This window comes from Odontesthes bonariensis, chromosome 7, assembly GCF_027942865.1.
Source record: "Odontesthes bonariensis isolate fOdoBon6 chromosome 7, fOdoBon6.hap1, whole genome shotgun sequence".
NCBI classification, from domain to species: Eukaryota; Metazoa; Chordata; class Actinopteri; order Atheriniformes; family Atherinopsidae; genus Odontesthes; species Odontesthes bonariensis.
In genome coordinates, this window is record NC_134512.1 from 1,289,374 (window position 1) to 1,316,572 (window position 27,199).

The 27,199-nt window shown below is 41.3% G+C and overlaps 1 protein-coding gene across 1 annotated transcript in view; it reads right to left on the reverse strand.

The window, feature by feature from the left end:
- The window catches only part of spg11 (SPG11 vesicle trafficking associated, spatacsin), a 41,016-nt gene that overhangs the window by 11,978 nt on the left and 1,839 nt on the right, over positions 1 to 27,199 (reverse strand). Inside the window, exons 3-28 of the mRNA XM_075469214.1 lie at positions 26,428 to 26,615; positions 26,082 to 26,309; positions 24,755 to 24,965; positions 23,828 to 23,965; positions 19,912 to 20,291; positions 19,272 to 19,417; positions 19,029 to 19,158; positions 17,669 to 17,824; positions 17,416 to 17,585; positions 17,116 to 17,292; positions 16,466 to 16,537; positions 16,058 to 16,185; positions 15,296 to 15,471; positions 14,972 to 15,167; positions 14,058 to 14,261; positions 13,833 to 13,939; positions 12,507 to 12,652; positions 7,956 to 8,120; positions 7,701 to 7,767; positions 7,205 to 7,367; positions 6,822 to 7,027; positions 6,610 to 6,718; positions 4,701 to 4,860; positions 4,063 to 4,341; positions 1,195 to 1,395; positions 897 to 1,004 (exon numbers count right to left, since the gene is read on the reverse strand). Of these exons, the coding sequence (XP_075325329.1) occupies positions 897 to 1,004; positions 1,195 to 1,395; positions 4,063 to 4,341; positions 4,701 to 4,860; positions 6,610 to 6,718; positions 6,822 to 7,027; positions 7,205 to 7,367; positions 7,701 to 7,767; positions 7,956 to 8,120; positions 12,507 to 12,652; positions 13,833 to 13,939; positions 14,058 to 14,261; positions 14,972 to 15,167; positions 15,296 to 15,471; positions 16,058 to 16,185; positions 16,466 to 16,537; positions 17,116 to 17,292; positions 17,416 to 17,585; positions 17,669 to 17,824; positions 19,029 to 19,158; positions 19,272 to 19,417; positions 19,912 to 20,291; positions 23,828 to 23,965; positions 24,755 to 24,965; positions 26,082 to 26,309; positions 26,428 to 26,615 (4,411 nt within the window). The remainder of the gene's footprint in view (positions 1 to 896; positions 1,005 to 1,194; positions 1,396 to 4,062; positions 4,342 to 4,700; positions 4,861 to 6,609; positions 6,719 to 6,821; positions 7,028 to 7,204; positions 7,368 to 7,700; positions 7,768 to 7,955; positions 8,121 to 12,506; positions 12,653 to 13,832; positions 13,940 to 14,057; positions 14,262 to 14,971; positions 15,168 to 15,295; positions 15,472 to 16,057; positions 16,186 to 16,465; positions 16,538 to 17,115; positions 17,293 to 17,415; positions 17,586 to 17,668; positions 17,825 to 19,028; positions 19,159 to 19,271; positions 19,418 to 19,911; positions 20,292 to 23,827; positions 23,966 to 24,754; positions 24,966 to 26,081; positions 26,310 to 26,427; positions 26,616 to 27,199) is intronic.

Sequence of the window (27,199 nt, forward strand, 5' to 3'; positions counted from 1 at the left end):
CAGTTTATAGTGAAAAAGGTTCCTGACAAGGGTCCATGGTGCAGACTGAGCTGTAAACTACTATACATGAAAGTTGGAATCTGAATGATGATCTGAATGATACTGTTTTCTAATTTGTGAAACCCCTGCTTTAATGAAGCAAAGCTATCATAAAAATCAGAGGAGCTGGAACAAAGTACTAACTGTGACTTATCTGGTTCATGATTACATAGTTTCCTCCTCACAATTGATTGATTTCATCATTTTTTTCTTCTGCTTCATCTGAAAAAAAAATTGTCAAAAAAGCAACAAAAAAAAAAAAGAAATTTGTCTGTTTTACAGATTTTTTTTATCATATTTTTTCTTTTCATAAATTAAAAAAGCTGAAAGAACATCCTCCACGTCTGGTAATTCAATAATTTTTGCCAAGGGTTGTACTAATTTATCTTTTTATTGATATTATTTTCATTTTTAAATCAAAAGAAAAAAACTATTTGGAGTCATAGGCCAGGGATAGGCAGGCCTGTCGGATCACTAAACCAGTACTCTCAGAAAAGGTCACAGAATGGAGAGTAATACCCTTCACATGCATTCTCTGGTACCACAGTTGCTGAAATCTCAGAGACCCTTAAAAGCAGCAAATGTGAAATCCTCCACTCTCTAGCACAGAATAGAACACCTACGCGGTTTACTTCCCAGTGCCAGTTAACGCTCAGATTCAGTCCCTGAAGTTTACATTCATTCTCCACCTTTCAGTTGCACATAGGATACATTCAAGTGCACAACAAACATAACCGACAGACAAAAAAATTGATTTGAGAAAAGACACTTTAAAAACATATTTTTACAAGTGGATGATTGGTCATCTGATTGATCATACTTTCTAAGCTGAAATTAAGTAGATAGTATTGACTCACAGTGATGAGCGTCCTTTGGAAGTCCATCAATTTTGATTTGGCCTCGGTGAATTTCCTGAAGTCGCAACACAAGTCAAACATTCTCAACACCAACACCAGAGGACAGTCCTGAGGGACCAGCAAAAAACAAAAGATTTACTTATTTCTAGCATTGATTGTTTTTAGTCTAAAAGGGTCTTTCTTCAAAAACCTCCTGACAGACATGCCCCAAATGAGGTTCATAAACCCAGTGGCCCGCTCATCCTCTGTTTTTAAAACTTGCATAATGTTTTTTTTTCCTCATTGAATTTTTTTTTACCCTCTGGAAGAGCTCAAAGCCCTGTAGGAGGGGCCTGACATGGCCCCGCCCAAGCAGCTTCTTCCAGATGATTGACAGGTCATGCAGGGACCATTCATGGTGCTGTGGGGCTTCAACCAGGTGGGAAGTGGCTTCCCCAGCGGTGAAATGATCAACTGAGGTCAGCACCCACACACAGAGACACGGCAGCAGCTCTGTTTCCTGTAAAAGAAAAAAACACAAACCCCATCATAAACAACATTTCTCTCGACTTTAAGTTAGGATTGCCATTAGAAAAATCTAATAAATGCAAGTCATTACTGTAATGACACATTTCATTTGGTCTGCCCTGAGATGGCATTTGGCGATATATAAATAAAACTGAAAACTGCCCAATAATCCCTGAATTAAACACTGTACAACCAAGTTGGCTCATTAGTTTTTTGAAAAAAAATCAAACCTGCTGGTGAAGCAAAAAGAAGGTTAAGATAGTCACCTGAGTTATTATAAAAGTACATTGGTTATCATTTGTGTTTGAATAACAGTGCAATCATTTTCAGTTATACACACACACACACACACACTTCAGATGCCCTTTTTTGTCTATACACTATTGAAGGCAATGACATGCTTTTTTCTCCATCACACACATTCCCGCACGCATCAGAGGCAAAGTTGGGTTCAGCGTCTTGCTTCAACCCTTTAACCTGTTCTCCAAGTCTCTGGTATCAGGTGCTTCCACAGCCATTACGTTCAGGGTGGTTAAAACAGTACTCTGATCCATTTCAAACCGTCGGTCCAGTTAATGTAGGCTGCTATGAAAACTCAGTCGTACACTTATGTGGACAAAATATAAAAAATGTGGAAGCTTAAAAAAATGTCTCGGCTGCAATTCGTTAGTGATGTGACAATAAAAAAAAACTCAACACAGTGTTTTAGGATAGTATGTCAGGCTGGATGGTACTGAAGGCACTGGTAAAGTAAAAAAAATGTGACTCTTATTGCGCTCCCGGCGCAGGGCCCGCTGCAACAGGTATCAATAAAGTATTCATCTATCTATCTATGACGGCATCCTCCACCCTGATGTACGGCTGGTAGGCAAACTGCAGCGGGTCCAAGTCCCTTCTGACTAGCAGGCGAAGGTGGTCGAGTATGATCCTCTCCATGGCCTTCATCAGGTGTGAAGTCAGTGCGACGGGTCTGAAGTGGATCAGCTCTTTGGGGTGCGCCGTCTTTGGAACAGGAACCACACAAGAGGTCTTCCACAGGATAGAGACCCTCTCCAGGCAGAGGCTGAGGTTAAAGATATATGTGATCACCTCACAGAGCTGGGATCCACAGTCCTTCAACAGTCTGATGCCGTCCGGACCCGTCGCTTTCATCTTCATCAGCTGGCTCCTCTCTTGGTCGGCTGTGATGGAGAGACTGTCATGGGGAGTGGAAGTGGGAGACTCCAAATAATCAGGGTGGGGGAAGGGGGCGGTAGAGCTAAGCTGGGACAAGGGGGGCAGAGAGGACAAAGTTGATGTCCCTGGTCCCGAGGGGAGCTGTAGGGAGGTGTGTAGGGGAGGCTGTGCTGGTGATGAGCTCTGGTGGATGGGGGAGGGCACCGAGTCAAACCTGTTGAAGAACAGTCTGTTAACCCAGTCCTGGTCTCCAGACTCTGGGACCCCCTCCGCTCACGTTGTTGCATCCGGTGATAGAGTTCAATCCTCTCCACATATCTCTGGCATTGTTCTGCTCCTCCAGCTTTCTCCTATAGCTGTCCTTTCCCCTCCGTATCGCTCTTCTCAGTTCCTCCTGGACTCTCCTCAACTCCCCTTTGTCAACCAATCTGAAGACCCTCCATTTTTCCTTCAGTAGAGTCTTCAGGTCAGGGGGCAGTCTTGGCTTGTTGTTTGACTAACACCGTATGTCCCGATCGGTACAGTGTTATCCACGCAGAAATGTATATAGTCTGTTGTGCAGGTTGTTGATATCCTCTCCATGTAGGCTGCATAGCACCTGCCAGTCTGTAGTTTGGAAGCAGTCCTTCAGTGCCATGCATGTCTCTTGAGAACACCTTCTCACATACTTCGTAGTTGGGGGTTGTTTGTCCCACAAAGGTATGTATGAAGGCACTAGATGGACCGGATTATGGTCTGAACAACTCAATGGGGGAGGGGTGATGCTTTGTATACATCCTTGGTGTTCAGTAAGGTTGCTTTTACAAGTTAGTGGTGATGAATTTGGCATACTTATTGAATAATGACACTATACTTGCAATGATTTCACCGTCCACCTCATGATCTCAAAGAACATGAGGTGGACGGTGGTTGGCCTGCTCATGTCACTAATAACTGGCCAATTTTACACAGTCGCATATAAGTCCAATCTCTGTGAGATAAAGGTGAAGAAGATAAATATGAAATGTTTCTGTATATCGGGGCTCGGGCTGACGGATTTCCTGCGAGAGCTCTGTCACTCCGAGCCCAGCGCTGCCATAATTTACCTGTGACCACCAATAAAAACTTTGTTTGATTTAAGATCTCTCTGGTATGAAAGAATCAGGCTAACAGGTGGATATGGTCGTCTCTTTTGAGTGGTTGGGGAAAATCTTAACCACTGGAAACTGATTACAGTGTAGACAATGTCAAACTGAAGCTGGAAAGAGATTGTAGTTCAGAAAAACTAGTTTATAGGGTATTACATACACTGAGCAGACGGCAGGATGGAGGACGCGGTGGAACAAAACTTCTACAGCTCATCAATAGTATTTTTTCATCTGTGCAAAAGTTGGAGTTGAGCGGTTTTGAATAAAATTATATGACTGGAACTTTACATATACTTTCAGTGTTACTTTCTTACTATGGAGTTACAGAAACTGCTGTATGTACTTTGTCCATTTACCTGTAGAGAGGCAGCCAGCATTGCCAGTTTTGGGCAGCGTTGAACCAGTGCCTCATGTAGGAGGTACCTGCATGGCACTGGCTCCTCCTGGCTCTGCAAAAGAACCTGGAACAGCTCCCTGGGGTTCTTTGGGTTCCTAGAGGCCTCTTCTATTCTCAGAGACTTTGATTGTTCCTCAGTGTCACGTTCCCTCCTCTGACTGTACACCTGCAAATCCTGAAATGCCAGGCTAAGATGGGCCAGCAGGGTTGGGCAGAACTGAGACACGAGTGACCTCACCTAGAGAAAAAAACAAATATCCTTAGAGGAAGCAGTCCAATTCAACGAGAACAGAAAGAATATCACGGTAGAATGAATATCTGTGAAAAAAGTTAAATGACTCCATATGCTGGACATGCATATTTGACATTTTTGCGATATATTTTGTGTATAGACTTTAAATAATAAAATTATGAGGGTCTCAGTTTTGCAGGACATTAAATTGAAATGTTGCTCATGTAGCAAAGCAGCAACAACATTGCAGTGATACCACAAGGAAAACAAACATTTAGACAATGTGACTGTGATGGTTCTGTAGTGTCCTCTTATTTCAAAGACCTTTAAAGTAGGAATGTTTTTAAAGCAGTATGTGTATTCACCTGCTTAGGGGGGAATTTGTGAAGTTGGACAAATAATAAGAAGTGGATAAACTGTCTGTCCTGGGCACAGTGGGTAGGATAAACAGAGCTGAGCTTCAGACCATGGAGCTGACAGAACTGAACAGGCAGAGCCCACTCCTGCGCTGCCTCATATGATGACCTGACAGAAAACACACACAAGTGAAATGATCTGGTAACCTACATCGAATGAAAACATAGAGAAAATACACATGGTGGTCGGGGTTCAGGGAATAATCCAACTAGTAAAATGGAAATCAGATATCTCTTGTAAAAGAAAACTTAACTCACCACACATAACTCTAGAGAAGATCTGAGGGGGTTATGTTTCTTTTAAATTCTGCTTTCAACTGTATTTCTGTTCCTGGAATTATTACTAGATCTCAATTTCTCATCCAATAAGCAGATCATTGCAAAGAAATATTTTTACATAGGTCTCTATGGTGCATTATGACAATATGATGGTCTTAGGTGCAGCTCATGTAACTACATTATTTTCTGCCCGTCTGTTCAATCAACTATAAAATAAAAGCAAAAATGTCAACAATTACAAATTCAGTAATAAGAAATATGAGACTTTTTAAAAGGAGAAACAACCAGCATTACCCTCGGGTACCATAGTTACCCTGCCATAAACTATAGACTATATTTACAGCATATCAGAGAACATTCACAAAAAAAACAACAGTTTAGATCTAGTAGATTCATCTTCCCTTTGATCAGATCATTATCTGAATAATAATGAGTGTTAGTTTGGGTCAGTTTACACATATTTTCAAGATCCTAAAGGTATAAATCAGTAATGGCAGCCTTTTTCATCACTGGAATAGTTTTATATTCACTGGAATTTGGTTTGTGATGTTCACTGAACTTTAACGTTCAAATTTCATCAGCAGCATTTCTTATAATGATTTACAGACTAGTAATTGTGCAGCTTTCATCACAACTCAATAAAGAGGGTGACAACACAATTTGATTTGTTTCCAATATTTGGGGATTAAATTAAAACTCAATTTTTAATTCAGAACTATTCTAGAGTCAAAAGAGTCCACTGTGTGCAAAGAAAGCAAAAATAAGTGGAAAGTGTACAAAAGCTGATGGTGTTTTAATAACTGGACCTGCTATATCAACAATATAAATGTTAGATGTTAAAAAAGAGTCTTGCCAGTTTAACTAATTAAAGAAACTTCATTAATTTTAATCAATCAAAAGTCAGTAAAACTGATGCCATTCCATTTCTTTTCTCTTTGGCTCCCCATATAGTTATGAGATTTAACACCACTGACATAAAAACAAATCTCCATGTGAGCCATTTTAAAGTCATACACATGAATTTTTTGTCATATTGAAAAGACAACAAAGATGCCGTCGAAAGCCTACAAAAATGTCAAGCAACCTAAGGTAAAACGGTGTGGTGCAGGGCTGGTAAAGCTGCTGCCTTAGGGCAGTTTCAGGCTAAATGTACTCAAAACAAGACAACATCTTTAGTATTGATATAACACACCAGGTGGAAGAAGAAAGTTAACTTTGAAAATCCAATTTACTTTTTTAAAAATATTTTTTTCAATTTGTCTCAGTTCAGATTTTTAGAAAAATCATAAAGACTAAATAATTATTTTAACTTGGATTTGTATTTGACTGGCTCTTGATTTTGTAAGTCATTGGTTTATCTTGTGTGTATTTTCTAAATACCCTAAGGAGTATAAGCTCAACAAAATATACAACATATAGCATGTATCCAGCACTACTATCAACTGAAATTATTCATCTATTTGTTCCACTGTTAGTTTTAGGTGTGTTTGTATAAGAGAAGCAACTCAATCATAAGACTAGAGCATATCCTGACAAACGTATTATTATTATTATTATTATTATTATTAGTGGGGCAAACCTGCTAATGCATCTCTGCTCCAGACTGTCTGTCACTGCAGCTTCCAGGTAACTTATCAGCTCTTCTGCTGCTCCAGGCTCCATCTCAACCAGCTTCACAACGTTAGAAACTGAAACAAGACAGTAGAGTGTGTGTGTGCACCTGAGGTGTGCCCAGACTGCTTAGATGTGATTAGACTAGTGTGTATGCAAGTGTGTTTTCGGTTTGTTTACCCAGAGTACGTAAATTCTGTGCTGGGGCATGAATGCTGTGTTGGTTCCAGTGCTGCAGGATAGTGTTCATGGCTCTGATGTCAACTCTCAGCATGAGACTGCAGATTCCCAGCAGCTCACAGAAACAAACAGCAGCTGATGCTACAGATGGCACATTAAAATGCAGCAGGACCAACCTGTACACCTGCTGCCAGGCCCGCTGCAGCCTGCAACACACACACACACACACACACACACACACACACACACACACACACACACACACACACACACACACACACACACACACACACACACACACACACACAGTTAATGCTGTGCAGCAGAACAAAATTTGGTGGAAAATGTGGAGTTGAAGGTGTAGCGCAGCATGCTGTACTCACTGCACCCTCATGTCACTGCAGGCACTCAGCTGCTGGATCAGAAAGTTGCCATAAGCAAACGATGGTCTGCCATGACGGATGTAGTAAAGAAAGTCCAGGTTTTCCACCAGAGCAAACTTGCTAACAAGGGGAGGGCTGGAAAAATGAGGCAGCTCAGATGTTTCTATGGAGAAAACCACAAACGTTATGCTCAGTTTTACGTTCTTCTATTAATATTGTTGCTCCTATTTCTAGTATACATCTGATCCTACTAATTTTACCACCACAACTACTTCTGTTGGTGTAGTGCTGTTACCAGCTCTCCTACTGTTTCCCTCCTACTGCTGATACATCCACTATTACTGCCCTAGTAACCATACCACCACTGTTATTTCACAAGCTACGTCTGCTTGTACTGTTACTGTGATGTGGTAGGAGGACACAAAGACATGGCTGAGTTTAAAGTGTATCATACAAGTTTAAAGCAAAAGTTTTAACGGGCCTCATGACATCTTACCGCTGGAGTTTAGGGTGTTTGTGGCCTGCCAGCCAAACAGCTTTGGTAGGTCTAGTGGGTAGAGTGACTGGAATAAATAAACCAATATACATTCAAAATCTGCACAAGCTACTTTGACAACAGGTTAAGCATAATCAGGAGAAATCAATGCATTTGAATGAATGACTGTTCTGCTCATTAAAATAAGTTATGGAATGGCAGCAGCCTAATAGGCTTTCTTTAAGTGAAATGTTTTAGAAAGCCCTGCGTGGGTACCTGAAGAAGGTGATAAATGGAAATATCAGTGGATAGGACATTTCCACAAGGCCCAGCAGGGAACAGGGCAGCTCTCAGTTTAGGATGTGGAGCCAGTGCCATCTTCAGGAGCTGCTTGTCGACTGTTCTCTCTGACCTGCTTGACCTTTCTCCCTGAAACATCACCTGTACACAGCAAGCATAGAGTATGGTTAAAGGACGCCCTTCTTCTGCCAATTAGAAGACATTATTACAGAGAAATGTAAAGAGGAATTGAAATTCCTTGTGGCACTGAGGTATGCCGGAGTAATTCAACTTCCAACCACCACATCTGGGCATTTTAGTTAAGTCTGACTAACTTTTTTACATTTCTCAAAGTCTGGGTTCAGACAGACTAACACCAGCATTTGATTTAAAGTCATGTGTACAGACTGACATATGCAAAATGATTGCACTCTTTAACAACTTTTTGGTAATCAGAATGTTACCTACAGTAAGCCACAGTGAGTACAGTAAGCCTTTACGAACATCCACCAATCGATCCATCCAATATCTTCCACTTACACGTGGTTGTTGCCGGGGCAACAGGTCATGGAGGGACACCCGTACATCCCTCTCCCCACCGATACGCTTCAGCTCCTTCCGGGGGATCCCGAAACATTCTTGGGCCAGGTGGAATATATATAATCCTTTCAGCGAGTTTTGAGCCTTGGGAGCTGCTCCCAGTTGGATGTGCCCGAAAAATAACATGTCAGGTGACCAGGAGGCATCGTAATCAGATGCCTGAAAGACTTCAGCTGACTCCCTCTGGTGCGGAAGAGTTATGGCTCTACTCTAACCCTCTCCAGATGTGCGAGCTTCTACCCCATCTCTAAGACTGAGCCCAGACACGGTCATGTTCTATGATCTCTTTTTTTCGGTCACTACCCACTTCCTGTGACCATAGGTGAGGACCGGAACGTAGATGAAGCAGTAAACTGAAAGCTTCACCCTTTGGCTCTTTTTCTCTTTACTATTACAGACAGGTGCAGCACCCCCATTAGTACCGACCAAGCCCCAATCCATCTGTTAATCTCCTGCTCCAACTTGCCATGACTCATGAACAAGATCTGAAGATGCTTAAAGGTCCTATGGCATGAAATTTTCACTTTTTAAGGTTGTTTAACATTAATATGAGTTCCTCTAGCCTGCCTGCGGTCCCCCAGTGGCTAAAAATGACGATAGACCTAAACCATGCACTGGAAATTATTCTCCGCCTTTGGAAATGTGACCATGCAGATGGCCTGATCGGAAAAGCTGCCTGTTATGACGTGTGCCCGCTTATGACGTGGAGGTTGTTTCCACCCAGAGCCAATAAACTGCCTTTCCCCGCCCACAGCTCTTTGGCCAGCTCATTGCGCTGTATATCGATGTAAAAAATCTGTTTAGAGCTCCTGCATCAGAACCTCTAAAGAGCCAGTGAACAGATTTTGTTTTTTTCAGGGAAAGTGACGACAGAACCGAAGAGATTTGTGTGTGCGCCAAATATTTCACAGACGAATGTTTCCAGAACTTGGGCCAATACAGAGCCCAAGGGAGAGCCCAGACACGCTGCAGAGGAAACTCATTTCAGCCGCTTGTATTCGCGATCTCATTCTCTCAGTCACTACCCACAGCTCGTGACCATAGGTGAGGGTAGGAACATAGACTGACCGGTAAATCGAGAGCTTCGCCTTCTGGCTCAGCTGATTTTTCACTACGACGGGCCGATGCAGAGACCACTGCAGACACCGCACCGATCCGCCTGTCAATCTCCTGCTCCATTCGTCTCTCACTTGGGGAAGGATCTCATTCCCGAGTAAGTAATTTAACGCTCTATTATTGTGTTGCTTTCCTGTATGTACAGTATAGTTACATAGCTTGTTACCACAGGAAAGGGTTTGTATCGTTAGCAGCTAACGTTAGCTAACGGTTAGCTATGCAGCTAATAGCATCTGCAAGCTCTTATCTCTGCCAACTGGGCTGCTGGAGGTGTATGCATGCCCATGAGATAGCTCGCTCATTTTAGACCAAAACCCCCTACTTCAAGCTTCCTGAAGAAGAATGAAGCCGCAAATTCAGTGCATTTCATCAGGATAATGATTCATTCATGGTTCCAGAGTCAAAACGGTCAGTCTGTCTGTGTCGTTAGCTGTCGCTAATGTAACAGTAAATAGCATGAGGTATGCGAGTGGACACCTCATTTACTGTAACGCGAGTGTTGTGTACTTATTTGTTGTTTTGATAGCCGTCCTGCTGTTGGTTTTATGGCGTGCACTATATCTGCCTTTCCCCTGATTGAAATGACTCGCGCTACGTGCATCTTTGCAAACCAGAGCAATCAGCTGAGAATGTCAAAATCCTCACTCCTGCTTTCCCCTTCACGCACGCCTTTTTTGCTGTGTCTTGTGTAGCACTTGCTTGATGTTTGACTGTGTTAGGAGAGTTGTTCAGTAACTAGTTCGTCATATTGTCAAAGTAAGCTCATATCAACAGGTTTCGCTAGTTTTACGGCATAGGGCTGCCGTGCCATCTACGTGCCATAGCGATTCACAAAACATTTGCGCAAGGTACCACGGGCGTAGGTAAGGCCACACCCCCACTAAACAGCTCTTTCTGGGGATCCTAAGGAAAGCTCATTTTTGGGACTGGCTGTAATTCTGTTACCTGACTCCCGCCCTCTGGTATTCGCATACCATCTGGGACGAGCCCACAACCGACATGATTTCAAATGGGGCTATTTTTTCTAAAACTCGTGCATGTGATTGGATGAAGAATCTGTCCATCATCTTGACTGACACGCCACTTCAGCCACTCCCAATGACTCAACCCGTGACGTAGCTCAGAGCTTACCTGACTCCCGCCCTCTGGAGCATGAATGGGCGGCCGTAAGGCGGCCATAACGCCGCCCATTCATCCAAAGTCCCACCCAGCGATTAATGATTGGCTCTGATTATTTTCTAATCGGACGAAACAGCTATGACTCCCAGGCTCCTCAGATGGGTGTGTGAGGAAAGGGAACGCCCCCGCGTGTCGTTGGTGAACGCAGCCAGATGACGTGAGTCAGGTTAGTAATTCTGCACCAAGGCAGAATTTTGGGGAAAAAAACTCAGATACAGTATTAGGGGACCACTAAAGCCTATAAAAATACATAAAAGCCTCCATTTATTTCCATGCCATAGGATCTTTAAACTTCTCCACTTGAGGCAGGAACTCATCTCTAACTTGGAGCGAGCACTCCACTCTTTTCCAGTTGATAACGATGGCCTCAGACTTGGAAGGTCTGAAGTGTATCCCAGGCACTTCACTTACAACATCATGCATTGAAGATATACATCTTTTTGTTCTTTTTGAATCTTTTTTATGCCTTTTCATTTTTCTCACCGAGAGCACCACTGCCATTTTGTTATGTTCCAGAAACATAATGACAATTAAAAATCTGGAATGTTGAAGAGGACAACAGAACTACATCGTCCACAAAAAGAAGAGATTTAAGCTTGAAGTTCCCAAAATAGACACCATAAGTACAGTAATTTCCTTTCCATAAGTACTACAGATAGGATAAAAAGAGGCAGCCCTGGTTGACACAATGAAGACGTAGAATCGTGATGAATGAACGGAATTGATTGAAAACAGCCTTTTTCATCTATTCAAACACATACATACAATGTTTCCTTTCTATCACCACAAACTGGCAGACTAATGAGGGACAATACGAGGTTGACTGTCCTGCTGAAGGACATTTCGACATTTGGGTAGTTAACCATTTCTCTTCAAACTGAAGGACATCCCCTCAACCCTGAGCCATTGTCCCAGTTTTACCATTGGACAAAAATGTCAGAAATGAGCCAAATTCCCAGGAGATCCCAAATGCTGCAACTAAGCAGTAAAGGCTCTTAGCTGAGGCTCATCAGTTACCAAGACCGGGTGGCTTATCTGCTCATATCTCCTCATGCACCTGTAGCCGGTAGGCTGCTTGTTTGGGTCACTGAGAGAAATGCTTTGGAACTGGTGGACGTTCAGGAGCATGAATGATAAACTTCTTATTACTGTCATTTCATTATTACCATCAGATTACTGTCAAATCCACAGATGGTGTGCTGCAAGAGCCCACAGGCTTATGAAAAATTCAATTTCAAGAGCCCTGAAATGTTGTTTTTCCTCCACAAACATACAGAACATTTAAAGGGCTCCTTCTTAACAACTGAGTGAGCTTCTGGAACAACGTGAATCAAATGTTTCTAATTGGGGTGGAAGTTGATGACATGTGATTACAACCATTTTTACAATTAAACAACTGAGTCAGTCATCGTGTCACTATTTCAATTCCAATTCTTTTTTTACTGGTCACCAACCTGCAAGTTTGTGTTGACACTACTACAACACTTCCTTCTTTCTTTCCATCTCTTAAATTGACACATTCATTTTTTTTTTTGTACTTGATTTATGGTTGCTGTGTGTTCAGTGTATATCACCATTTTTGTTGCCCTGTTATAACAGTTAATTGGATTAACTAAATTGTCACCTATATTAATAATTAGGAGCAGTCTTTACCTGGTCAATTCCACCTGGGGAAAACATGATGGCAGCCAGAGCCAGTAGACTGTGTCCCTCTAACAGCAAACTGCTGAGAGATGCCTGGCTTCCTGGTAATAGCACCTGAGCAAAGGTTAAACTGGCCTGGAAGATGAGCCTTGGATCTGGAACCATAGACACGGTAACAAGCAGAGACAGAGAGCCAGTCAGAAAAACTAAATTAGCAAAAATATTGATTTTAATCTGGAGATAATGGACTTTCAGTGATCTAGAGAAGCTTCATTGTACAAACCATTGTCCTGATGGAAGGTGAACCAGTCTCAAATCTCTGGAAGACTGAAACAGGATTTCTTCTATAATTGATCTGTATTTAGCACCATCAATCATTCCCTCAATTCTGACCATTTTCCGAGTCCCTGCTGAAAATGTAAAGCATCCCCACGGCATGATGCTGCCATGACCATGTTTTAGTGGGAATGGTTTTCTTGGTGGGATGAGAAGTGCTGGGTTTACTCCAGACATAAAGATTTTTACTTTTCAAAAAGCTAATCTGATCAGAGGACCTCCTCCCATATGTTTGGGGAGTCTCCCACATGCCTTTTACTGGATTCTAAATATGTATTTTCTTCCCTTTTTTTTTCTGTAAGCAATGGTGTCTTTTGGTGTCTTAGTTATCTCTGTGCAGTTTCCAGGGGCGAGCATACATTTCTTATTTTGTTTCAGAATTTCTCTAAAAAACATTTTTGTTTTGTTTCACACTTCACTAATTTGGACTACTTAGTTAGGTCCATTACATGAAATGTAAAAAAGTCCATTTAAGGTACAAATTGTAATGCAAAAGTTCTTGCAAAGCACTGTAAAACAGTGGTTTGTTTTTGTTTTGTTTATTTTGTTTTCATGGTGTGTGCAAAAGGAAAATCAGCTACCCATACCTATATGAGCTTAAGCTAAAATATACTTTGAATAATCACAACTACAAAATAAATAAAACATAAACAACAGAATAACGTGTAATGACAAAGACCTTTTATATACTCATATATTTCTAATTCATTTGATAGATTTTGTTCTATTGCTGTAAATTACATTTTGAGTGTCTTTGTATAAAATATGTTAGAATTTTTTAAAGTAAAAAAGAAGAGTTATACTGAAACTTAACAATTTAGTTACTTAAAACTTCATAATTTGAACTACAAATGGTCAGAAAATAACGATAGAAAAACCAAAATATACAGCTTACAATAACTGAAAGACAGATTCAGCAAACAAATTATTGAAGAGGTTTGAACCACCATTTTTCTTAAAAATGTTTGAATGCCACATATTCTCTTGGAGGTGTGGTACCTGACAGATTTATGGTTATCATCTGAATCTTCACCAGCATCTCAAACCAGGGCCGACTGTCAGACAGGTTCTGATCGGTCAGGAGGGGACAGTTTCCTGGTGTCAGTCTGTGGAGAGAAGACCTAAAACTCTAAAAGCTACTCAGCTTATTGAAATCTCACACATGATTAATTATTTGTAAAACTGCAACAAAATGTTAACATGATACACTCGGCACACAGACACCTGTAGTGCTCCAGGTAGGTATAGAGAAGATACTGAAGATCATGGTCCAGACAGAATGTGATGAAGACGCTGTGTAGGTCAAGGTCACAGGTGGAGCGGTACTGAGGGACAGGAGGAGAGGAAGCCATCAGCCCGTCACCCTGGGCAAGCCGCCATAACAGCTGCTCTAGGTCTGATGGCTCTTCTGGAATGAACAGACATCTCCTACAGGAAGAAGCAGCGATTAGAAAACATTCTATGTCAGAACATCAAAGGAAGCCAACAATGTCAGTTGGATGTGTGTGGAATATTTCAATTGTAACACACAAAAAAAAAAAAAAGTTAACTGCAAACTAAAACTCTGAACTCTGAGAAATGTGGAGAATCTGGGAGGACAGTATACACCTTTATAGGGTGTTTGTGTAAGTAGCATTACATGTCCTAATATTCAGTGAACTAAAGTGTGCACTCTGTAACAGACAATGCCACGGTTTAACACTTTGTATATCCATCTGAGTTTGTGTTTCCTCATTGTGAGACCTGTTAAGGACAGGAGGATTTCTTTATGATGTAAAACCTTAGATATCAACAAGGGTGCTCTTTCCAGGAAATTCAATTCAATTCAAATATCATTTCAAGAAAGTTTAAAGATACAGTTTAATTAAAGCCAATAATAATTCAGTTAGAATAGAAAATGTGAGTTTAAACAATTAATGTTTAAATTAAGTATTTTTAGTCCCCAAACATATACTGTCATTGTTACTATTTACCTTCTTCAACTAGACAATATGATACCACCCCAATTAGTAATGAACAAAAATGCATGTTGTGGAGCAATTTATGTCAAGATGCATTTATTAGATCATTTTGAAATCAGACTCGTTCTGTTTCAGTCAGGTAATGAATTGTTAAAGAGCTAAAAACAGCCGCCCTACCTGACCAGCAGATCCAGGATGCTCTCCCTCATGTAGGTGCTGCACATTGTGCTGCTGTTAACCAGCTGTGTGGTAATCTCTGGCCAGTTGGAGGAGCTGGTGGTCTCCCTGCTCTGGATCCAGTCAAACACCTGATGCTGGTCGTGGAGGGTGGTCAGGTAAGACCACAACACAGAGGAGTCACAGAAACTCAACTCTGATAGGCAACAGAAAGGGAATTTATGTCCATCTATACTGTCCGACACTGACCAGAATCAGAATCAATATATTTAGCAACCACTGGGAGATTCTTTCATTTGGTTTTGTAGTGACTTGGTGACCTACCTGTGTGCGGCAATCTGGACAATAGAATGGCCATCTGGCTGCTCTGATCCCAGTTCCTCACCCAGTCCAGGCGGAGGTTCTTCCAGAGTCCCCCTTCTTCCTCAGGCCTCCTCTGCACCACAAGCTCCTTCAGAACCTCTTCACCATCCAGCATCTTATGGACCATTTGAACAAACCTGTGAAAAGTTTTTGCACACTAAAGGTCAGTACAGAGACTTTGTTGATGCAGCTCCAACAAAAGTATGGAGATTTATTTGAAATTCAATCATTGGGCTGAAGGTGGTATAAAGAGGAAATTCTGCGGAGGCTCAGTGGAGATGTACAGCACCAAATCCAGAAAAAAGAAGGGAAGATGCGTGAAATCAAAATAAAAACAAAACAAAACAACTGTCAAAATTCTCAAACCAATATTTTATTCTCAATAGAACACACAAAAACATATCAAATGTTGAAAAAGAGACATCTCACTATGACATGAGCAATCTTAGCTCATCTTGGATTGGATGGCAGCATCATGTCTCCAAAATATTGGAACAGAAGGTTGTACTGAGAAGAAACAGCTGGTGGAGCATCCATCCATTTTCTATAACCACTTAATCCAACTCAGGGTTGCAGGGGGGCTGGAGCCTATCCTGCACACCTACACCTTTTTTTACTCATACTTAATCTGGCATGCTTTAAACACAGCAGATTAAAACAAAACAAAAAATAGCTTTCGGCCAATAAAAGCACCACAATTAAAACACAGAAAAGGAACTTTACCTTTGTGATCTCATGCGGGCTGGGCAGCGGACAGTCGGCAATAACCCAAGCTTTTCGATTTCCCTGATGAACAACACACTCAGCATCTCGTCCTCTGAGAGGTAACTCCTATCTGACAACTCCTCCACCTGGGCAAAAAGTCAGTCACAGGGTCGTAAAGATTCATTCCAATGTACAGCATGGGTGCAGCAAAAAGCTGAAGTCTTAAGCCCTGCTTAAACATCATCTGGAGAAAACTTTATGATACTGAAAATAAGAGAGTACTTAAACTTGTGTCAGATCGCGAATGATCGAAGAAGATAGTATTCTAAGGGTCAAAATTACACAGAAAGACAAAACAACGAATGATGTTGTCAAGTAAGATTAACATTTTGGTTGATTGAGCTTCGTGTAAACTGTCCAACTCACCATCAACTCCATGAGGTCCTTGTCATTGGTATACAGACAGATGCTGTGAAGCTGCTTCTTCACACTGAGACCCTGCAAAAAAAAGAAAACATTTAAAAAGCTGTCTAATATTGACTTAAATGGAATTTTAAGAAAAGAATCACCTAGCTGTATCATAACTGTATGGAACAAGTAGTAACAGTTATGTTCGTATTCTGCAACACGTATTGGATTTGGGGGAAACATTTGGGAGATTTTAAGAATGAGATGAGAAGATCAATGGACATCATTCCTGGGAGCTCACATACAGCTAGAAAATGTATACAGTGCCACCATGGATCGTCAGTGTCTTCCAATTTTTCAGATTCAGATTGTTTATTTGTCACACGCATAGTTCTAAAAGTCCAACACGCAGTCAAATGTGTTGTGAAGTGTATTTTTATGCCTGCACCTATTTATTCTGTCAAACCTGCCAAACTGTCGATGCTAAGTTCCTGTTTAAAAGCTGTTCACAGTTGTAAGGACCACTATCAAAGGACCCCTTTCACACCATCATAAGGAAAATATAAAAAGGCTATGTTTCTTTAGCAAGGTGATATACTGTATGCATATACAGTATATCATTAGCATACAGCACCAAAGCTCTGACTGCGGCAGCAAGGTGTTCTCACCATGTTGGTGAGGAGTGTGCTGGCGGTCTGCAGGTTTCTGTCCTGCAAGCTGCAGAAAACCTGACGCAGACCCTCCGTCCTCAGAGCTGACAGATGCTGCTCAGGACGGCCCTGCCTTTGCAGCACAGCCTGAGCTCTGGGGATCTGATTAGTTAACACGGATTGATTGACCATTTCCTGCAACACACACAAACACATCCACATTTAGAATATACAAGACTCCTTAAAAGACAAAAGAAAATCTGACAATGCAAGTAAGCTCCCACATGTTAAAAAAAACATTATGCCTCTAAATGTCACCTCTGTTGAAAGATGCTCCCACTCATCACTATGAACCTTTTCCTGAACAGGAGCAGCAGCACTGGCAGTGTTTCCCACTGAGAACCAGGGGAATCTCTTCATATAACTCCTCAACTCTGTGATGTATCGGTCCAAAATGTCTACGCAGTTCTGCACATCTGAGCTCTCATCTGCAGACATTAAAGAATAGCTTCTGCTCAAAAAAGTCAAATACAACTAATCTAAAGGATCTAAAGTACACGTGTGGTCTTACAGTGTGTGCTCAACAGCACAGCCCGGATCTGCTTGTTGACGAAGCTCAAGGTGATGTTGAGAAGCTGTTCTGAAAACTGTCGGCTCTGAGCTTCAATGTCTGAGTCTCTGACAGCCGAACACAACAGGTCCAACGCTGGGCACAGCTCCAGCACACCTGCATGGGCATGCAAATAAACAGCACAGTTTCTGAAACACATTTGCTCATTTTCATAAAATCAACTTTAACACAACAATGAAAAAGCTGAAATCCTACACTGAATGTCTGTGGTCTGGCAAAGACATTTCTGAAAAAAGGACAATATTTCTGCGTTAGCCAGAGGACAGCAGGGCCAAAACTTTCAACTTCAGGTCGGGTTCATTAAGAAAAGCAAATATAAAGCTAACTGTCAGACGACAGCTAATGGTTTCACGATTGAAGTTTTTCGTGTGTTCCGTGTCTTTTGCTCCAGGATATTTATCTGTATAATTAAATCTTACCTAAATATAATTGATTGGGCTTCATTCAAATTCAAATTAGAAACCACAAAGCTTTCAGTACCAAAGATCTTGTTCCGTGCCTTCAGTCATTTCACACTCGTGCTAATATTTGTCTACAGAGATTAATAATAAAATAAAACTCCCCGCACCCAAACTGCGGTGTCAGCATATTAAATTTGAGCTAATGAACAGGCCTTTCTATTATTTTGTCGTGTTGACTCAGTGTGGCTGTAAGGGGGGTAACAGGGGTTTAGTAATTAACTGAAGGTGGGTACAGATAATGTATGATGGGTTTGATAAAGCCCTGGATTGCTAAGCCTAAATTATGCCTTTAAATTAAATATCTTTCTTATTTGTATGTGACTGGATTGGAAAAAAGTTTACTAGACATTTAAAAATAGTTTTTACAAATCAAATATAGCTGCCTTCATTTAATTGGTGACAACTGAGCATTTTGAAGTGATATGGAATGTTGTACGCTTTGTTTTCTTGTTTCCTGTTTTTGTCTTGTCTTGATTTTAGTGTGAACAGCAGGACTGCAGATGGGAATTAGCCTTGGAGCTAAATCTGGCATATTTACATTGTATGTTTATTAATATGCAGAGTCCTGTCACAAATAAACAAATAACTAACTAACTGTGTGAATGACCCGCCCCCTCACCAGGGCTTTAATGAAAATGCAAAATATCGCATGCACTCTGTGGCCACCTCCCACACTTTAACAGGTATATTGAAAAAAAGCCTAGAGGAACATTTACGTAAAAGTGATTAGTGTCTAAATGACTGAATGTCATTGCTTAAACAGATTGATGCGGCTATTAATGTCATGAATTAAAAATTGAAAATGTCTGCTATTTTCTTTCCACAGTCTGTATACGTACTGTCTGTCAGGCTCAGTGCAGAGTCCGCTGGCTGATCAGCAGCAGTGAACATTGTTGAGGGGTTCAGTATGCTTTCTTTGCTCTTCAAATAGAGATCAACTGTGTCAAGCTGACGGTTTTTCAGTCCAGCCTGTCCAACACACACACACACGAATAAACAAAGAAAAATCAGATGTTAGGTTCCTAGTTTCTTAAAAAAAAGTCAGAATGTACTGCAGCCTGTGCAGTAGAGGAGGGTCCCACCTGTAGGGCGTGGATGGGGATGGAGCAGTGCCCCCAGCTGTTCAGGTGACAGACTGCATCCACTGTTGCTGCGCTGCCGAACAATATCAACCTGCTCAGTAAGTCCTGCTGGGACACGGAGAACAGCACCTGGAACACTCCAGTCTCTGGAGACATGAAAGACAGGCAAGATCAAACCAATTCACCACATTCCAGAAATAATGGCATGTGTGATGGGAGCAGTTCTCTGTGTTGTGGTTATTCTCTAAAAAAATAGCTGTACTCCATGTAGTCCTACAGTTTTCTTTGTGTCAATGCAGAAAAAGAATAGCTAATGTACCGATCTTTGACTACTTTACTTTATGGATGCATTACTTTTTAAAAACACATTTATGAGCAGCTTCACAGACCTAAAAACAGAAAACTATAGAATGGAATTAAAGAAATAGACCACTTCAGTCCTGATTTGTTGAACTGTTAAAAGTGGCACCAAGATCTCATTAATATTGTATGATATCTTCAATCAATCGCCCAGACTGTAAAATTTCAAGTGTAAAAATGATCCGTACTCCGTTTAAATGGATGTTATGATTTTGACATTACGGCCCTTTGAAGACCTATAGTGAAGTTCAAGAAAATGCAATCTTAGTGAGTAACTTACTCTTAAGCAACAGTCTATGCTGTCTCTGTCCACAGCGCTGAACTGGAGCTGCCTCACCCTTTGCCGTGTGGTAGCTCACATGCCCAGACTCCATATCCCATAAGGCCATTGTAGTCTCATTACTGCCAGGAGTGACGAAGGTCACCAGGGCAGAGAAATCTGAGACACTGAGCGCAGATGAAGTGGATGATTCTGGAACGGAGAAAACCACGACTGTGCCACCAGGAGATGCTCTGCTGGGGGCTGAGCTTGGGGACAGGTGGGACTTCAGGGGGAGTATTGAGGAGGACCATAAGGTCCTGACAGGCTGGGAGGAGGAAGAGGAAGTAGGAGCCTGTTGTGCTCTGCTATACATGGATGCCAGATGAGCTTCCCAAGAGCTAGAGGAGAAAGATGTAAAATCATAAATCGAAGGAATGATACACCTAAAAGTTATGTTTATCATCCAGCACTAGTTTCTGCTTGTTTGACACTTTAACATACAAGGGGTTAGTATCGCATTGCATGATGACTGCCACCCTCCATAAAACATGGAGGAAAAGGCACGTAGGAGGGGTGGGGGGGGGGGGCTGAACTAAGAACGACCAAACCTTATTTGCTGACCATACAACAAATATGTGCTTACTGTTATGGCTGCCATAAGCAATACAACGCCAATAACAGCGATATCAACAAGTGCAATATTAATATCTATACACAATTTTTAGGACACATTGACTTGAAATAGCAGAGCAACCAAACGAAAATTTAAAAAAAATACTCGATTTACTATAAAAGAGAATTTATATTGTTGCAGTGTATATATTGTTTATTATTGATTCTAAGCAGTCATTCTGTATGGTTCTTCCAGCTGGCTGGAAAAATACTCTTGCACCACTCTGTGTTGCGGCAGAGCTGAAGACGCCTATAACTGAAAAGACTTCATTGCTTCAACACTATTTTATGAAGAGGATGGGCAGGATTGTTCATTTTGTACACCAACTTCTGCCGCGTTTTCCTTTGTATAATCAGCTACAGTCGCTCAGAGCAGTCCTCAGTACAGAGCCAGCCTTTTTTGACAGTTAATCTTTTTTTGAGTCACTGGGTCCAACGCTGCTGGAAGACTTTAGGAAGATATGCAGCATCAGACCTAGTCTGGACCTAAGCTTCCTGAAAAGCTTCACTTCTTGTAGACAACCGCATCCAAGAATGTAACATTATTACACAAAAGTGTAATCATGAGGGTTCCACTTAGAGGAGGTTCTGCTATTGTGCATGTTCTTCCGCAAACCAACACACATGTGGTAGTGGAATGCCACCCTCATTTACACACCTGGGCTTAAAAACATATGCTGGAGAATTTGTTTAGATATTACTTGTCATATCATCATTGCAATATTCAACAAGGTCACATAGGTTTTTCTAATATTGTGTAGCGCTAGCTACTACTCTGTAAAATTGTGTTGGGGGAGATGATTGACACACGTGTGTTTCCCTTCTCTTGAATAATTCCCACAGTACTGCGGCGGTTCTGTGGATTCCTTAAAGAAAGAGAGGATGTTAGAGGATGTTAGAGGATGTTAGAGGATGTTAGAAGACACCTCCCTCCGCAGAGAGCAATGATCAGGAGTTAGCTCCAAAGGTGGTAATGCAGTTAAATAACCTGGTCACCCATCTTTGCATTTATCATTTCACTACTGTGAAGAATATAGGTTGCAATTTGGTTGCTAACCTTGAAAGAGGACATATTAAAGCCTTGAGTGTGTTTGTGCTGACAGAGTTATTGTAGCAGTACCTTTAGCACATGTATATAGTGGCGTCACAGGAAACTAGAAGCAGGAATTTTAAGGAAGTTTACACATGGTCTGGATGACTGATATCAATCCACATGCATCTGCCCCTATCCCTCCCCTTATATAAGCATAGTTTATGCTTGTATTTTGTAACATTTTTGTAACGTTTGGTTTGTAATTTTGATAAGCTGTTGATGTCGCATGTTTAGAAAACGGCCTTGCTTACTCTTGCAACTACAGTGCCATTCAATATAATATTGGCTTATCATATATTGTAAATACAGTTTACATAGGAAATATAATTAAAAGATTTTAAGATTATTAAACATGTGGACAAGAGCAAGTGTCTTCAGAGTATTAATGGAAGAAAGGTGTTGAATGTTGTTTCCGATTCCTCTTCTGAAAAGTTTGTGGAGGGAAAAACAGTACCCTGTTGTTAAAGCTAAGTTATGACATCTCTGACCTTGACAGTATGTTTTTCTACCCTGGTTATGCATTAGTCAGCACCAGAGAAGTGAGAAGGAACCACAGATTCAAGTCCTGTTAACCCTCCTGTTGTCTTGCGGGTCTAAAGTGAGCCACCACCATGTTTAGCTGTAGAAAAAATACCTTAAACTATCTTTTTCCAACTTGAAATGTTATGACTTTTCCTAAAGGGACCCCATCATTAGAAAAAGTCACACTTTATTTTTGTTTATGTTTCCATGTGGGCTGTACACCACTAGGGTACAAAGATTGTCTTATGGGTCATTTTTGACCCGTGAATTATAAAAACATTTAAACATCAGAAAAAAGTTCACTGTTTTTTTCCCTTTCAATATAATTAATTCAGAAGTAATTACTTCACATTTATATAATAGCAATAATAAACCTTTATTATGTAAAAGAAAACTGAGAAAACTGTTGGTCCAACTGACAGTTGGTTTGTGGTAAAAAAAAAGAAGTGTAATCCTGAAAACTGATGATCGTCTTTTTGTATTGTGTAACAAAAACTACATGATAAAAAATTTATTGAATTGAGTTGAATAGATAAATAACAGGTGGTTTCATCATACAAAATAGATTTTGGATTTAAAATTCAATTAAGTTGCTTTATTTTGGGGCTTTGGTAGGGCACACAAAGGGTTAACACTGATTAAAACAATGAATAAGTTAAAGAAATGCAGACAAGCTTAGTGCAAATCAGGAAGAACCGTCTCTTATTCATTTGCCTGCTTTATAGCTAAGGATATGATGCCCCTCTCAGCTGCTAACAAATGATTAGCCGCAACTGCAAAACTAACTGCTCCAAGTTGCCAGCGACTGTAGGCTCTGCACAAGTGATATTATTGCAGTTAACATTGTATTGACGTCAGATATAAAATCTTGTGGATCTTTTGTTTGATAGTTCATTTATTTGTCTTTTCACCTCTTAATGTATAGTGTTCTAAGTATAAGCCCCTTTTACACTGCGACCCGCTACCTTAGCGGGTCCAAATTGCACCTTCGACCCGCGTCGAGCAATGTGAACGCTTGGCGTGTTGGTGACCCGTGTCGCCTGAAGCCGAGTTCAGGGGGCGTGGCCTAGTGGCAGAGCGTCACACGAAACACATAAAATGCTGGGCGTGTACAATGACGTAGGCACAAGCCATGCGTCGGCGGTAGGGTTAAATACACCTTGAGGACTCGTTTTTGCAATTGTATATGCAGTTCATGGAGATGTTATTTTACGGGGTGTGGATGGTTACAACGTGGGATGCCGCCGAAGAACATATGCGGAGAATACAAGAGCAGTGTGAACGCAACAGCGGACACGCTAAATTCGCGGATTAAACGCGGGTTATTCGTCAGTGTGAAAGGGGCTATAGTCTCCTCACTCATATTCTCGGTATAATCACTTTGCCTAACAAAAGGAAAAATGCACAACTAAAGATTAAATTAAATGATAGGAATACATCTTTTAAAGACCTAGATTTACTTGGTGAAATGATCCCCAGTGTCATGTCAGTGATTAGCAGGATTTGTTTATTCAGATAACCAAAATATACCCTACGTAAGTTAAACCAGCTTCAAACAACAGGTGGCTTCCTTTAATGAATAAAGATACTTATCTTGAGACTTTCAAAATCTAAGAAGAAAGTGTAGTTTACATGTTGGCAGTTTACCAGTCATCACTGAAGAGTGATTCCAGAGCTGTAAGACTGTAGCTGGAGCTGGACAGGCAGTCCTGGTCTCTGGGCTCCTTGGGCTGCAGAGGGGGGCGAGACTTGGGGACAGCACAGAGTAGGTGGTCTGGGTGCATCCTGGAAGACAGATGTTTTCATCAGCAATAATTCTGTTTAACTTCTGAACAGAACCAAGCTAGTCTCATTCTTGTACTGCACATGACCAACTGGCAGATGAGTAACAGTGGAAGGCAGCTGAGCTGATATTTGCTGTAGTAGATCTGCTAAATGTCCCTGTAGGTCATTGAGTAACACTTCCATCAGACCATCACAGTTCAGAAAAAGTCATCTGAAGAGGGACAGGGCTACATCTCTGCAATTCCCTTTCGAAAGGCTAAGAATCGTTTGGTGAGTACATATACCCACAATTTTCCTGTGCACACTGTTGTCTGTGTTACATACAAATGAACGCTACTCTTACAATATTTGCTTTATGCTCTTATACCAAGAAAAATTGTTTTATTGCTGCTTTATTCTGATTAGCTTTAGCAGCACTCTGATGTAACCCTTTTTGCCCGATTGGTCCCATATCTAAATGTACAAATCTCAATGTGCTGCGGCCATTTTGAGAAACAATGCTCTTCCAACCATTCCCCATGGAGAGGCAACCTAGCTCCACGATGACCAATACTGATGGAGCATTGTTGTGTTTGATTTTATCGTGTCAAATTGCATTTAATTAATTGTGCAAAAGTACAATTCTTAAAACTTTTACCTATGCATAGATGCCATGGTTGTGAATTTTACCTAAAGGTATTGGAGCTGTAAAAGTGGAATTTACAGAATATAATCTAGGGCATCTGTGTAGGGGACAAAATAGCAAGACTGTTCAAAAATGAACAAAAACTATATCTCCTGCATCTGTACCTGAAATAGTGGTTTAGGTCTACGGCAACGGCGTCGTGAGACTCAGTGACAGCTACAGCTGTACTGAGATCAGCTGACACATGGAGGAGACAGAAGGAGGAAGAGGAGCAGAGGGATGGAAATGGAAGCTTATCCTCTGCCAAGCCAGAGCTCAGGTAGGCGGGTAGGTCTATGCTGGCCAACAGGGCGCCTTCAGTGATGTTATGCACAGCTGGAGGGCAGGGTTAAAGAAAACTCTGGAGAAGTAGGGAGCAGTGTCACCCAAAAACCTGCAATCATGCATTCAAAAAGAATCGCTTTTCTGCATCTGTATTGTGGTTTATTGAGACGACTTCACTGGATTCCAAATATAGCGTAACGTTTAATGCATCACTGTTAGTAGAGATATTAAAAAAGTCGACAGGATTCACAGGGATCGAATGGGCATGCTTAAGTTTTTCATTTTAGCCACAATCAGTCACATCATCAGACATGTGATGAGGTCATTTGTTTGGCCTTGAAAATCTGAACAATTCTCAACCTCCCACTACTAACAAAGCTAACAAAGCAAAGCAACCACCCCAGAATTTTATTTGGGAACAGAATGTCATTCCATTCAAAGTGAACGAAAAGAGCTACCATTTCATATAAATACAGGAGGAAACTGTTTAAAGAGCTTTATGAATGAATGAATGAAAAAGAACTGCTGTGCTTTCTTTCTGTGCTATTTTGACCAAAGCGAGTCAGAAATTTCCTTTAGACCTCAGGAACTGTGTCAGCTTCTGCAAAACAACATAATATGCCCCCTTAAAGATAATGACTGGTGCCTTTCCTCTTTGATATTGAGTTAACACAAACCTGAACGCCCCAAACCACCAAACTGCTAAAACTTCAGCTTTACAGAGGTGGTTATACATGCTGATGACCACCAAATCAAGTGGATTTGATCAGCAACTGTCACAGTCCTGCACTGGTTTGTTTCTTCCTCCCAGTCTGAGGGTGAAAAGGCTGTGGATTCACCTTTTTGGATGGAGTCTGGGCTTCTGGCCCTCTAGCACATGCACCTGTTGACATTAGCCTGATCTCTGAGCAGCACATAAGGACCAGCTTCAGTCTCCACCAGACTGTCTGCTCCAACAGCTTGGTAATCAGACAATTTCATGGTTCTCCCACGGGTGTAAATGTTCACGTCGGTATCAGCACAATCAGAGGTAACAGAAGAGGTTTGGCTTTTAGATCGTTTAGTTTAAAATAGTTTAAAGCACAGTGTGTTTAAGTTGAACTTTTGCAGTTTATATTTGTTTGATGAGTCATTTGAGCTATTGAAGCCTTTGTGAGTGAAGGATACATATTTGTCCACTGGAACTGAGGATGAATAGGGTTTCTGCGCAGACACAGTGGTGAACAGCTGCATGTCTGTCGCTGTTGTTCGGCTGGAGGTTGCAGCAGGAAAATGTTTGTGGTTTGTCTTCTGCCTGCTTCCACTGCAGCTGCAGCAGCCACTCACCATTTACAAGTAAGCAGCAGTGACCAGTCCCAAAAGACAAAACATACACTGACTGCAGCTCACACACACCTAAAATGAAAGACTCAATCAGTAAAACTGACATATTATAAATATCACCAAAATTTTTAAGCATCCAATCTTTTTCAGCAGCTTTTTTGGGGGCCAGCTGAGATTTGGTGATACTCACTTTGGTCCTGTAATTTGAGAATGTGCAGTAGATGGTCTACGGGACACTCAGACACACAGTGTAGAGAAATGGTAGCAGATCGCTCTGCTTCAATCTCCAGCAGCTTGAGGTTTCCTTGAGATCCAACAGCCAACAAATAGAACTTGGAGTCATCCTCATTGTGGTTGGTCACCTGCTCCCAGGAAAAGCTACAAAAAAACATAAAGAAAAACTTTTTAAAAGCTATATTTAGAGAGTGCTTTGATGAGAAGAACCTATTTCTGTACAGCATAAGGAAATGTTTGTTTGAGCATTGCACATGAAATACAGAAAGGATATTGGATTCATATTGCCGTTTGCTTGTTACAGAGCATACTCCAACTAATGACTCACACCCACATTATGGTCCCCATTTGCACCTGCAATATTTGCTACCATCCAAAGCCTTCATTACATCATATTATTCAAACACAGCATTAACCTACTGAGGTTTCTCCTTCACCACACAAGTATGGTTTGTTTTTAGCACAGCTTTCCTGACCTACACTGTACTCTGTCCAGTGTATCAGGTCTCTGCACTGGCTTCCTGTCGCTCAGAGAATAGACTTTAAAACAGTTCTGCTCGTGTACAATTCTCTTCATGGTCAAGCGCCAAAGTACATCTCTGACATGTTAGAGCCATATGAACCAACTCGGGCTCTGAGAACCTCAGGGAGGGGTCTCCTGCTGGTGCCCAGAGTCAGGACTAAACAAGCTGAGGCTGCGTTTCAGTTTGATGCTCCTAACATCTGGA